We start from the raw sequence: 15,058 nt of genomic DNA, 5'->3' as shown, positions 1-15,058 counted from the left end.
GTCAATGTTGTAGTAGGTGCGTTAACATGTGACCCATCACTGTCATTTTTACTGTTAACAGTTCACCTTGAGAAAACTGATGACATCCGAATGATGAAGTGAATGGCTAAAACACGTGAAGGTTTGAAAATTCTGTATTAAACCTTTTTAGTGAACACTATGCACCTTGTTGCTGAAACAGTAAGGAGTATCTTTTACAAATATGAACAGAGAAATAGCATTCATGAAGAAAGTGTTCATTTAATCACACAGTCGTGAGGGTTCATTCAAACAGTGTGGCGCTGATTTGGTGTTACCTCTGCAACCAGGGTACATCAAGACAATTTTGAGCTTATAAAACGAAGTCTAAACGATGATGCTGGGTGCATTAATGACAATTTCAAAGCTACGTATGTGAAGGAAGTTCAAGGAGACCCTTGGTATACACTGATGGCCGGTTTCTGGTACATCACAGTTACCTATGAGTACCTAAATGCGCTTGTAACTTTAACGAGTTTCCGGAAACTTAAATCCAGATTTATAAGCCCTGGTAATACACAGTACAGTTATCGTCCTCCAATAGATGTCTTACGCAAATGTTTTAGGTTTTTTTTTTGTAATATCTAGTTACTTTTCTTAGCAGAAGTTTTTCTATAATGATAATTGGTTGGCAAACATCGACACAGAGATCTCGATCGCAATGCGGTTGTAAGGAAACCGTGAATGATAGTAGCTATTTGGTGCGACACAGTACGGAAATACCAATACAAAGGGTCCGTTATTGGACAGTAGGCTGGAGCCTACGCAGTGGCCTCCACGGTATGCACTAGCCAGCGTCTTGGTAGGTGTGCTAGGTACCAACTGATGAGCCCAACCTAGCACACGAGGGCGAAACACCGGCAACCAGGAATGAGTTGGCTGGAAAATTTATAATGTCCAATAACGGTCCACTTATATTGGTATTATACAAAAAGTAGGTAAAGAAAATTATTTCAAAAACGCTTTTGGAAAAGAGAGCACCCAAAACGTGGGCACAACTTCAAAATGACATAGTACAGACAGCGGAAGAAACCATTCTCATACCTGCCAACTTTCGAAAAGAGAAATCCGGAAGATCCTTCAGCGGAAAATTTTTAACAACACAGGCATGCGTAATAGTCTTGAGACACAATGAAAAAGGACGGCAAGGGGGCAATTATAAACAATACTAATACAAGTCGAATACAGTAGAACCTCGATGCATCATTCCCAGAACTGTTGTTTTCCCGTATTCATCATTGAATTTATTCGGTCTCAAAAATTATCCATATAAGCCAATGTTAAATTTTCCTGCATCTATCGTTTCGTCGCATCTATCGTCAAAAAGTGATTTGTCCTCGGGTCACAATTTTCCCGCATTGATCGATCGTACGTAAGAAAACAATACGCAAAAGTTTTTTTTTAATTTAGAGGGACTACTCAATATGCTTAGCAGCAACCTGTTACGCGAGAATGTACGAGCGATTCGGAGTTGCTAGTCTTGAACAGGGATCTTGTAGGCTGGAGTGCTGTGCACAGGTTATTCACGCGCAAACTCACAAGCCTCCTGGTGCCAACGATTCTCCTCGACCCTCTAACCGACCCCTAGAAGTATTCTTATTTACAAGAATTAAAACTTAAGACAGCGTAAAACTCAAATTTACCACCATTTTCTGTGTCTATAGGCTGGCTAGGGCTGCCAACAGTTTAAAAAAAAAAAGAAAATCGTGCAGTGCGCCAGATTCGTTTTAATTACTCACAGGGTGATTAATGGCGTCGTACCTTGTGGAGTGTGTGGGATGCTAGAGGCCTGTTGACCGCTTTGTTGCCCTCTGCCCAATAGTCTTGTTACAAGCCGACCTAACCAAGCCAGACCAATAATCTTTTCTCATAGCCTAGTCTTGTAACTAGTTCCTAGGGTGGCAGCTTCGCACAAGCCGCTGTAACATCATTTGAGATGCGCCGCGTTGAATTTCTAACCTCTGTGACATCATCTGAGCTGAGCTGTGAGAGCCGTGCCAGGCTGGGTATCTAACCTGTCGTTCGCAAAGGGTCCATGGATTCTTTTCCTAAGTACAGGTTATCGCCGTGATATCCACGTATATCTTTAATTTGCAATAAGAGAACTGAACTTCAAGGTTCTCAATTATGAAATCTGTAAAGAAAAGTGAAACGAAACTGCGTAAAAGTCACGCTTTTTATTTTTACCTCGTAGGCCTATATCATGGTTGCAATATTTTGATACCGTTGTGTATAATATGAGCTATATGGTTAACACATGTTAGCCTTTGGTTCAAGGGGTCTCGATCGGGTCGAGGATTTTAACTTTCCTTGGTTAATTCCAATGGTTCGGGGGCTGTCTGCCTGCCGAATTAAACATTAGAATTCATCTTAGGTAGAGCCGCATTTTCATATGCTTGTAGATTGCCTATCACGCGACAACTTTAAAGACCTGCACCCGGTTCCGGAGGCCACGTGCCATTATTGCTGCTCTTATTATTTTTACATAATAAAAAATGTCGCAATACAGTACCCGTATTTTAGTACTTTGCTTCCCACCTATTTTTTATGTTGCCCGCATTTATAGTTTTCCCGCATCCGTCATCATTTTTCCCCCTGCCCCCTGAAAAATGATGCATCGAGGTTTTACTGTACTGTATATGTTATGGTCAACCCTGAAATTAAATACACGAAGTTACATCTTGAGTGCTCATCTGTTTTCAATGAACACTGGGAACACTTTCCGTGATCGTATAAAACTAGGAAATTAAGCCGAATATGCCTCATGAAAAGACATAATATCGTTTCTTAGCAACTCATTTATGAACACCACTAAAAATACTAGATTGCTTACAAATTTGTCACAATTTCACGAGTTTCAGACCTACCACCAATGTTACACACGTACACAAACAAAGCCTTTCAACTGCTATGGAGCATTTCTTCAAAATCACAGCCTGCTACTTGTTTGGGAACATCTCATTGAATGAAGTAGCAGTTGAGGTCGAACAGGTGAGAAAAGCACGGTGATAATCGATAATCACATTATCGATACGTTTACTGGTCGAATTTCAAACACTGCATCTTGTATTACCCGCTACTACCAAAAGTCAAACAAATCCGATTTGACCACAGAAAGCGAAACCAAGCGTGGATATTCAAAATCCGTACAACATTATTCATCTGTACAACCATAAAACACACACAAAATCCGTACATTTTTCGGAAAAAACTGAATATTTGGCAGGTATGCATTCTCCTTAGAAAAAATGAAAACATGCCTGGCGGAATGACTAACGAGATGAACTAATCCTAAAAAGACAACAAGCTTGGAACATCTGGAATGCAAATAAAAATGATAAGAATTGGTACAACCTTAAAGTAACCCAAAAGCTTGCATCAAAAGGCCTCAAAAATCAAAATACAACATATGAAAGACCAACTAACATCAATGGAATCAAACTTCAAACAGAACAATACAAGGAACTTTTACAAAACCTTCATAAGTAATCTGAAGGAATACACTCCTCCAAGTTTACTTTTCACAGATACAAAAGACAGAAAACTGCATATACAGTAGTAAACGCTGAAAACTGCAGAATACTTTCAACTACATAACTGCAATGCACCTAAAGAATTTAAAAATAACAAAGCACCTGGAGAAGACAATGTAGTTGCTGAATTATGGAAATACTCAAGTGACAATATACAGTGTCTTTTTTTTTGGGCTCGCACTGAAGCACCACTCAGAGCACAGCATGGCTGGTGCAATGACACTCCCTCACTAGCCGGCATAATGCGCGCTTTTCCTCCCCAATACATCACGGCAATTCACATTTATAGAAAGCCATTTCTAATGAAACTAGAAGTCTAAAAACCTATCTGGCATTACATTTGATGTTCACTATGTTGTCCCTCAGCTGTCAAACACGCCCGACACCTCGTAAACAGGTTTGCGGACACTCTGCAAATCTCAGCCTGTGTGATGTTCGAAATAACTTGTGTAATGCTCTCTTACAGTTCTCTTGTGCAAGGGTTGTTCACATACACTTTTCCCTTCAGCATCCCCACAGGTAATAATCACAGGGATATAAATCAGGAGATCTAGGGGGATAAATAACCACACGATCTTCGAAAACTTCCTGTATTATCTCCATCGACCGATTAGCAGTGTGTGCCATCGCATTATCTTGCATGAAATAACCATTACTCCTTTCTTCTTCCATCAGCTCTTGGGAGAATGGTCTGAGAATGAGGTCTATATATTGATCAACATTTGTTTCACGGAAAAATATAGGCCCTATAATTTTGCGAGTACTTATTGCGCACCAGACTCGTAGCTTTACATCATGAAGTGGACGGACATGCAGATGGTGGGGATTTTCTGCACACCAATAGCGATTGTTTTTACTATTTACATAGCCACTTAAGTGTAGCCATGCCTCATCACTATAAAATAAAAGTTCTGGGTCAACATACCCATCGTGAACTGACTGAAGCAACCCTAGAAACTGTCAGGTCCTCTTAAATGTTGGGCAGAGGTAGGCTTGTATGGTTTGGCTTTTAACAGTTTTGTTGCTTTGTGGGCAGAAGACACATTAGCTTGTAACGGCAAGACGCGACAGGGATTTTGTTGGAGTTTTTTCCAAGAGAGCTCCTATTTCATCATGCTCTCCATCTGTTAAAACTGTTCGTCACCTGCGCGATTTCTTGTTAAGAATGGACCCGGTGGTGCGGAACTTCTTTACTAATTTACGTACCGTATTCCTATGGGGAGGGAGGATGCCAGGAAATTTGCAAATGAATCGAAAGCAGCAGTCTGTATAAAAAGAATGCTTCGCATAGCACAACACAACGAATACACTCTGTTCTACTGTATAAATCACTCAAACATACAATATTTTTGTGTTCCTACAGAATCGTTATTTTAAAGTGAACACATTGAACACGCTACCAATACTAGATGTTAAACTAAACTATTGCTGTGAAGCAATGGTTATCGCTACCGTACTGCATTAGATCATCTTAGCCGGTCATGAAACAATACATCTTGCGGCAAATGAGTCACCCGGCCGCGCCATCGCCTTCCGTGCATGTTTCCCTGACACACTGAGAGAAAAAAAAACAACCCTGCACTATGTTCAATAGAACTCATCAATGCAATTTGGAAACAGTTTACCATCACAGAATGGACATCTGCATTAATACATTCACTACATAAAAAAGGGGAAGGAAACAGACCCTAACAACTGTAAGGGAATCTCCCTCCTGCTTGTGACCTACAAGATCTTGTCCAAGGCACTTGGGGAAAAAGCAGAGGAAATACAGTACTCAACCCACAACTAGGAGAGTATCAGGCAGGATTCAGAAAGGGACGGTCATGTGCAGAACAAATATTGAACTTAAAGAATATAATAGAAATGAGGAAAATCAGGAACTTGAAATACGTAGTTACTTTCGTGGATTTTAAGATGTTTCATATTACTCAATTGACAGAAATACACTAATTGACATTACAAAGGAATTAGGACTTGATAATAAAACAACTGAAATAATTAAAGCAACATTAACAAACACAACATCCAAAGTAATATTTAGGGGGAAGATCTCAAAACCTTCCGAAATAAAGTCAGGTGTAAGATAGGGAGATGGTTTGTCGCCTCTACTTTTCAGCTGGGCATTAGAGAAGGTAGTTTGAGACTGGAGGAAAGCAGTTTATACTAAAGGTATTCAACTAGGAAGAAATCCACATAAAATCACTATCTAGCTTTTGCAGATGACATGGCATTAATTACTGACTCACTAAAAAATGCTTAAGTACAAATCAGAGAATTGCAAAAACAAGCATCTAAATTAGAATTACAAATTTTATTTGAAAAAACAAAGTTCATGATCAGTGACACCCGCCAACAATAGCAAAATTCATAACAATATGTAAAACAAATTGCTTTAAATACCTAGCAGAATGGATAGGATGTTTTATATAACAAAAAATATATAGGCCTATAACAAAAAATTCTAATCCTGGAAAACGAAATGAAGACATTACTGAACAGTGATCAGAACCGAAACTCTATATGCAGCAGACACACTTAAAGTAACGAACTGGAGATCTTGAAAGAAAAAAAAAAAAAGAAAAAGTTGAAAGAAGAATTTGATAAAAATACTAGGAGCTAAAAAAAGAAATACAGAATACAGATTAAGGCCAAACAGAGAGCTTTACTTGAAAATTGAAAAAGTAACTGATATAGGGGAATGTCGGGAGGTATCGGACAGCAACTTTTCTGCATAATATTTTTATGGAATAGGAAAAAATCACCTAATGCATTTTATAAGCATCTATATTCTTACATTAACGTACTCACTAGATTATATTAAATCACAATTAAAAACACTGACAAAATTAACAAATGAGGTCATTACACTTTCGTAGGTTTGAAAAATGGAGGGCGATATCCGACGGTCAATCTTTATAACAAAAGGAGATTTTTTCACATTCAAAATACGAACAATTAACGTTTAGCCATTCTGCAAATATCACACTGATCAGTATTGAAGATTCTTGATGGACTAAAATATTTAGTCATAAGATCATTTAATTTATCAAAAAATTTAGCCACTTGCTCCTTGTTGAAGCCTACTGCTTGGTGCAAGCTGGTAGACTCAGCCGTCCTCAAACGGAGGTCCTGATGCCTCTTCATAAAGTCATAAAATTAGGCCTTTCTGCCATAATTTTAGTTTTATTAAACCTATGTTCAGCTCTCAATTCCTCAGCAAACTGATACACAAGTTTTAAAAATTCTGTTCTGTTGAGTGGCACGAGCTGACTGTCGGGGTCTTGATATGCATGTACGGGTCATTCTCTTCTTCATCTGAGAATGTTCTCTGGTAAGTCTCACTGTTCGCCGTACACGCTTTTATTGGAATCTTATCAGCATCAAGAGCTTTAATTCTATCACCTAATGTGCTTTTGTGGAACAGAGGAACATTGACTGGCCTCTCTAGTATTCATTCTATTGTCCCTGACACTATTCACGGCTAATACCATATTGCTTTCTTCCCATTATCTTCGTATCTTCCCCATGTTTACCTAAAACAAAGGATAGTACTATCAGTAACCTGGACGGAAATGCAACCTATGATGTCCGATACCGCACACATGACTCCCTTAAGAAACAACAGGAACTGAATGAGAATGTATGAAAAGAAACCGATTCTAAACGCACGATATTACAGAGTAAGGAATACCGTTTTTGCTTTTGTACTTAAAGTTCAATGCAACTTATCCCTGTTGCTGCTACTTCTTGGTAAAAATAAATCTGTGCCAGCCGAAAATCACACAAAGGACAAAAATACACCACCACTCAAATGACCCTGCCTTTCGACTGAATAGGATGTACCCACCCTTCAAACATGCAGGCGGACCTGTGAGTAAACAGGTTTTGCCACACGCTGCTAACAAAGACATATGCGATTGTCTGACACCAGCCGCCGTCCAATACCTTCCGATCCTCCCCCACTGAGGCTTCAAAATGTAGGAAATTTTAAAAATGTAGGACACTAAAAAGAACACTGCTATACTGATTTAATACATTAAACGTTGTGTAATGCACTAAACAACAGAAAATCGCTTAAAAATACAGTCCAAGGAAGACAAATTTAATATTTGAAATTTGATTTTACTACAAAAATTGTTCAACATTATTGTGTTTCTCTAAATGGTACAATGCGGTGCAGCATTGATACTCCTTGCCTTGTAACGCACCAATGACAGCTTCAGTAGACTGGGGAAATATTCCTCAAGCAAAGCCGCACCAGTAAGAGCCCTGCGGTATCCATAGTGACAAGAGTGTGTGTGTGTGTCTCTCTCTCTCTCTCTCTCTATTTACATTGCACAGACACAGATACGTCTTATGGCAATGATAGAATAGAAAAAAGGACTACGAGTGGGAAGGAAGCAGCCGTGGCCTTAATTAAGGTACAGCCCCAGCATTTGCCTAGTGTGAAAATGGGAAACCACAGAAAACCATATTTAGGGCTAACGACAGTGGGATTCAAACCCACTATCTCCCGAATGCAAGCTCAATGCTGCGCAACACAAACCACACGGCTAACTCGCTCAGTCCTGTCATTCCTACTAGTATTATAGTTATTCTTAGCCCAATTATAGGTTATTATGTCTAACGTATCATTATTACATATTTCACATGTTCAACGGAAGTAATCTTGGTAAAAAGGAACTCTTAATGTGCAACTCCATTGATCAAACCATAAAATAAATATGAAGTAAACAGCAAACTTAAAACAAACACTGCACTGCAAAAAGAAAACTGACAACTCTGCTTGCTTCTTTTCCCAACCCACTCACTTCTAGGCAGCCCTTTTAGGTGCCTGTTATTAAACTATAGGGAAGCACAATAATACAAGCAATGCATTGTAGAATAATCGGGGTTTCGTGTTCACAAAAGTAACATTTTCAATACCTTACTTTTATTGGCTATGGAGGTTGTTTGTTCCTGCTGGACAAACAAAGCAATCACCTTGTCTTGTATTTTTCCACATTTGAATGATTTGTGTTATTTGCCAGTTTTGCCAAATTGCCCACTACGTTTGACCAAACAAAGCTAGAAAGAATGAACTAATTTGTGCTAATCACGTTCTACATCAATACAAATGGAATTCTGTGTATTTCAACAAAAGTAGCCTATGAATGTTATATGTCAGAATTTGTATATGCATGATTACTTTGAGAAGTTTTGAAGCAAATGACAGAAATATAACAAATTTACAGTAATTTGGATATAATATTTAAAAACTTAAGACATTTTGGAATTACTGAAAATTCCTCCCAGACCCTATAAGGATGGTTAAAATTTAGGACTTGTCCAGGAAAAGGACCCACCCTGATCACGCTGTTCTCCACAGCTTTCATTTTGTAAAATACTTACAAAACTGTATACAAAAGGAGCACCAATATAAAATATTTTCATCCAGTAAACCTGTGGTTAACCCATTCGCCTCACATTTAAATACCATAGGAGTTCACTAAGAAATCATATATAAATACCACTCTACGGCCGTCGTCATCACACTTTAGAAAACCATACAAAACCAACCAGTAAATATTCCTTTCTGAAAATTTGCATGCATGATAACGAAGTAATAAACTTACCAATGTCTATTTTAGTACATCTGCTGGGTGTGGTACACCTCAAAACATTCTTCTAAGTGAAGAGCTACGCCACACTTTTTGCACTGCCAGCAACTTTCACTTCTTTTATCCCGGCTGTAGCACACAACACACCTTCTTGTGACTGATTTCTTCTCTGTACGGGGAATATGCATGGGAAAGTGGGCCCATGATTTAGCTTGTAATCTGGTGGGGGTGGTGCTCGCTGTGTTTACCTAGAACCAAGTACTCCGGCAACTGAACAATCTCTAGTAGCTGCTGTGCAATGCTAGTTCTGAAGTCCGTGTAGCTCGTCTTTCTGTTAGCGGTGATCTTGTGATACACAGTGAAGGAATTGAAAATACACATATCTAGGAGGTAAAATAATATTTTACTATACCCTTTCACTGTGTGTTGCATGACGGGGAACAGAGCTGTATCCTGATCTTGAAGGTCAACACCACCCATCCCCTTCTGGTATTCAAGGCCACACTTGGGCTTTATCACTTCTTCCCTAGGGGTTTGTCCTCTCTTTCGTCTGAGTTTGCCTGTCACTCATGTCAGCTGATTTGTGTTTAGTGATGAGAAATCGAACATCATTGTCATCTTTCCACTTCACACACAACATACCGTTGGCAGCCCACGTCTCATGCTCTCCACGTTTTAGTTTCATCTTACTGATATCGCGAGGCATGTCTTTTCGGTTCTGTCTAACAGTTCCAATTACATTCATCTGCTTGTGTAGCCTTTTGAATAAATCTGGAGAAGAATACCAGTTATCTAAAAACAATGTATGCCCTCGGCCTAATAAGGGTTCACACACGTTGAGCACAACGTTTGTATTTGCTGGCAGACTTGGATCTGTTACATCATCACCTACATAAATTCTGAAAGACAGACAGCAGCCAGAACTTTATTCACAAATTTTGTAAATTTTTATTCCAAACCTAGAACGTTTAGACCCATTACACTGGACATACGAAAGGCGGCCTCTGAATTTCATTAGAATTTCATCTAGAGCAATGTCTTGTGAAGGTAAATATAATTCTGAAAATTTGGAACAGAAATGTTGTATTATAGGCCCAATCTTTCTTAGTTTGTCACTACTATCGACTTGTTCGTCGTCAACAAAATGTAAAAATCGTGAAATTATAATAAATCTCCCCCTGCTCATGGTTTCACGAAAAATAGGAGTGTTTATACACCTGTTTTTACTTCAGTATAAATGTATTCTCGACTTTCACTCTTTTGACATTAGTATAACTAACGCAAAATATGCCCTAATTTTGTTGGGTGTAGTCTCAAACCATTTGTCATCGTCTTTCAACTTTTTTCTGTCAGGATTGCTCAACTGTTTTGCTGCATATGAATTTGTCTCTACAGATATTTTGTCAAACAAAAGGTTCATGTATTCACAAAAAACCGAGTTCAGATAGTGGCTGCGTATCAAACTTTTTCAATAAGTTTTCACTAATCCCACTGTATTCACTAAACTTATGTACAACAGGTTTATTGTCACTTTTTGTCCAGTTCCAGTTGGTCAAGTTAGTCTGTGCTGAGGTACGAGCTTGTTTCGAAAGACTCGGCACACCGTCGTTATTTGCATCACTTTCCGGGTCATCAGAACTAATACGCATCGCTAGTACTTGAACTAAGGACCTCAGGGTCCATTTCATCGTCACAAACATCACTGCCTTCAATATCACTCTCTAAAACACCATCTATTAGCTTCTGTATTCCTTCTTCATCAACACCAGAACATCTGCTTGACGCCATGATGGCAACTGACAAGAGCGAAATAATATGAAAAAAGATTCTCTTATCTCTTGTTCCGGAAGAGTGTGAGAACCTAGTGAAAGGGAAAAAACCGAAGCCACATGTGTAAACTTCAGCTCAGAATGCATACATGTGGCATCTGTGGGTTAATGACTGAACTACATGGATTGATGTACAGCTGTGCATTGCCGCGAGCAGAGCTCGTCATTCGATTCATATGCCACGAATAACTACGACGAGCTAGGGTCGTCAAATGATGCGATTGGGTTAAGGAACTTTTTTTTTTTTTCTTTTTGCAAGCTGCTTTACGTCGCATCGACACAGATCGGTCTTATGGCGACGATGGGACAGAAAAGGGCTAGGAGTGGGAAGGAAGCATCCATGGCCTTAATTAAGGTACAGCCCAGCATTTGCCTGGTGTGAAAATGGGAAACCACAGAAAACTATCTTCAGGGCTGCGGACAGTGGAGTTTGAACCCACTATCTCCCGAATACTGGATAACGGCCGCACTTAAGCGACTGCAGCTATCGAGCTCGGTTTAAGGAACATCAGCAGCAATTCTATTTAAAACCACCCCTGATTCACAAAATAGATAATAAGATGCATGCATCAAGAATTTTTCTAATGACATAACGTCGAAACTTAAAACAAGCAATATTACCTGGTAAACACTGTGTCATAATTGTAAATGCCAGCCAGCTTCCAAACTCGTAAGTGTAATTTGGACATGACACAAAATTGAAGAGCGTCGTTAATGGATTTGAGGTCGCAACAGGAATTTTTCTCACAGTTGTGCCAGGTGGACGAAGATTGCGAAGAGCAATATGTACACTCAAGTTTCCTAATTCACAAATCTGCAGAGTAAGAAACACAAATAATATTCAGACAAATCATTTTCAAAATCAAATGATACACAAGTACATTCCTTAGAATTTACCTACAAATGCTATCTCAAAAAACACAACCTCTAGTATGAATCAGTGGACTTTGCTCAGAGATTCTTGTTCTTTACAGCTGCATGCTTTCAGTTTTAAGCTCCTTAAAAGCAAGCATCAATCAGTTATGCAGAGAACCCATAGTTCTGCACAAGTACAGCTATGCCAGAAAGTTTAGGGACACGCTTATAATTTGAACACAGGTGACCCTGTCGCTATATTATTAGGTAAAATAACGATGTTCTTAACTGTTAATTAACAATGGAAAGCGAGTATTATGTTTGGCCCAAACTAGTGTTTCTATGATGGTTATTCCTTCTAGAAAAATGTTATGTTTAAACAAACAATTTTTTTTTTTTTTTTACTTTGACAATAAATTGCAAAATAAGTGAATAACTGTGGTGCAATTTTGATTCATTGCTGGATTGTTTCTAATGTATTATATTTTAAATTAGCAAGGATGAAATGTTTCTTGAAGAAGTATTTCGCTAATGTCCAAGCATGTTCCGAGTTTTTTTCTAGACAAGGGTGGGGAAAATCATGGTAGAAGTTGTTTGAAATAATTTTTCGAATGAAAGCATCTAACACATGCGAAATGTCTATCTTGCCGAGCGAATCCCAAGAAGCGCTGCTGTGCCAACCACGACGTGCTAGATGCTTCTAGTCAAAAGTTATATGAAATATAATAAACCATGATTTTCCCCACCCTTGTCTAAAAAAAAAGAATCTCAGAAAATGCTTGGCCACTTGCAAAATAATTTTTCATGACATATTTCAACCTTGCTAATTGAAAATGTAATAAGTTGAAAGCAATCCAGCAATAAATCAAAACTGCCTCACAGTAATTCAGTAATTTTGGATTTTATTGTATAAAAGTCAAGATTTTTCATTTGCTTAATTTTTAAAATTTCCTACAAGCGGTAACCATAGCCAAAGAAACGCCTTGTTTGGGCGAAACAAATACTTGTTTCCAATTGTTAAATAACTGTTAAAAAAACTGTGTTATTAAATCTAATAATACAGAGAGAGGATCGCATATGTTAAAACGGGAGTGTGTCCCTAAACTTTCTGGCAAAACTATAATTGTCAGAATTTAGTGTGTGCCAAAACTCTCAGCTAGAACAAAGTAGTGTAGTGTTATACTGGAAATTTCTTAGCCACACTTCAGATTTTATTCACAAAAACACAGAATTGAAAATGACAACTTACTTTAGGATTTTAATCTGATCCCAACTGGTCTCTAGTCAAGAGTCAAGGCCAAGAGCATCTCCAGAAAAGTTAGTCTTATTTCTCAATAACTTCCTGATGGGACACTGAACCGTCGACCATCCAGGTGAACAAAGCATCACATTAACTTTAAAATGCATCATTCCTATCTGGCTCCAGTTACAGGAAACTCGTTTTTAAAAAACTGTAGAGCATCAAAATGTTACATTACAGTCTTTAAATATAAATTTTAAAATCAACTGCAAAAGATCCACTTACCAGGAATAGAGCCAGGCCAGTGTACACTTGTACAGAACTCGGAGGAGTATACAAAGGATGATTCACGTGATATGCAATGTAAGCTGCAAAGCCCCAATAATAGGAGCAGTTTTTGAACAAGTTTGTGATGGGCATTGTGGAATGTGAAAATCTGTGCACAAATATAGTCTCCAAAAGCCGTTTAACATAATGGAGCGTCCAGCAACCAGCAGCAATGCTAGAAAGAAACAAACAAGTGCTTTAAAAAGTTAATCAGAAGAAAAGAAAACAGAGAGAAGGAAAACAAAAGTGAAAAGAGAAAGGAGGAAAACAAAAGTTGCAGCTTATTTTACTATTTTACTTAAAAGAAGGCTAAAACCAGAAATACATGGCCAGCTGCTGTACTGTACAGTTCTCAATACAAAACCTGAGAGGACTCCTGTACAGAAGAATCAGTGTAAAACTTAGAATAATTTTTTTTTTTTAAATGGAAGCCATTTTTCTTTCCAGTTTCAACTTTGTTCATCAAAACAAATGGAAAATATATCTTCTCAGCAACTTCGGCTAAATTTCTGAAATGGAAATAGATACTTTTGGAGTTTTATTTTTTTAACCTGAGAGGCATACAATGGAATATAATGGACCATCAAAGTTCCCAGTGCATTTTAACGCTATCTGTGGTTAACCCCTAATTAGGAACGGTGCGAAACTTGTTCCGCATTAAATTGCGTTAATATTTCTTTTCCCTTCAATTGGAATCATTTAATCTCTTGTCTAGCTGCCTTTTTATTGTTCAATTTTATATTACAATTAAAATTGTCATCTGTTTCCCAACCATTCGGTAGCACTGGGAACTTTTATTTCGAGAGTGCATTTTCGCGGAGAGAAATTCTGCGTGCAACTAAATAAAGTAACCGTTTTGATAGCATAAATCAAGATGGATCGAGATTTTAAACAACCACAGCAATTTCCCGTTCTGTGATCCTAACTCCTTTTATTCCACAACAATGCAGGTTCAATCTTGACCCAATTGTAAGCCATTAAAATGTGTTCTTCGTGGTTTACCTGTGCATTATTTGGTGTGAAAATAAATCTACAGATACATTTCTGTCATTGAAAATGGATGATTATTAAAAAAACAGGAAAGAATTCATAATTTATTGTTGGAGGCTTTGGATCCAAATGAAAATAGCCAAATCATACATAAACACAATGAATCTGAAGAGGATAATGACGAAGTTACCATTAGAGGTGTGACGGTCCAGAAATAATGTGTCACTGCTCCAACTGCTTCAGTGACACGACTGGAGCAGTGACACGTTGCCGGTCCAGTGACAAACCGGTCCAACCACAGATGGAGCTGAGGAGCATGGCATAGTATGCAGAGCGCGGTGACACGCTGCCGGTCCAGTGACAACCGATACAAGCACAAATGGAGCTGAGCAATATAGCATAGTAGGCTTACGTAGTAAGCGGACGCACGATTTGCTATGTTCTTCGATTATGTCATGATCACGCCTGTCTTATCCGATTCGATAACGGCACACTGGTGGTAGGTTGAAAGTATAGAAACTATTTTTTATATTCAATTAATAAATACAAACATAATAATGTTATTTGTTTTACGTCCCAATAAGTACATTTACGGTTTTCGGAGACGCCGAGGTACCGGAATTTTGCTCTACTGGAGTTCTTTAACTTGCCAGTAAATCTACT

At 38.4% G+C, this 15,058-nt stretch overlaps 1 protein-coding gene across 1 annotated transcript in view; it reads right to left on the bottom strand.

Annotated features, from left to right (window-relative positions):
- The window catches only part of Sc2 (trans-2,3-enoyl-CoA reductase Sc2), a 50,557-nt gene that overhangs the window by 5,969 nt on the left and 29,530 nt on the right, over nucleotides 1-15,058 (bottom strand). The window contains exons 4-5 of the mRNA XM_067145129.2: nucleotides 13,364-13,580; nucleotides 11,605-11,797 (exon numbers count right to left, since the gene is read on the bottom strand). Coding sequence (XP_067001230.2) covers nucleotides 11,605-11,797; nucleotides 13,364-13,580 — 410 coding nt within the window. The remainder of the gene's footprint in view (nucleotides 1-11,604; nucleotides 11,798-13,363; nucleotides 13,581-15,058) is intronic.

Source organism: Anabrus simplex, chromosome 4 (genome assembly GCF_040414725.1).
Source record: "Anabrus simplex isolate iqAnaSimp1 chromosome 4, ASM4041472v1, whole genome shotgun sequence".
NCBI classification, from domain to species: domain Eukaryota; kingdom Metazoa; phylum Arthropoda; class Insecta; order Orthoptera; family Tettigoniidae; genus Anabrus; species Anabrus simplex.
This window is presented reverse-complemented; position numbering and strand designations above follow the sequence as displayed.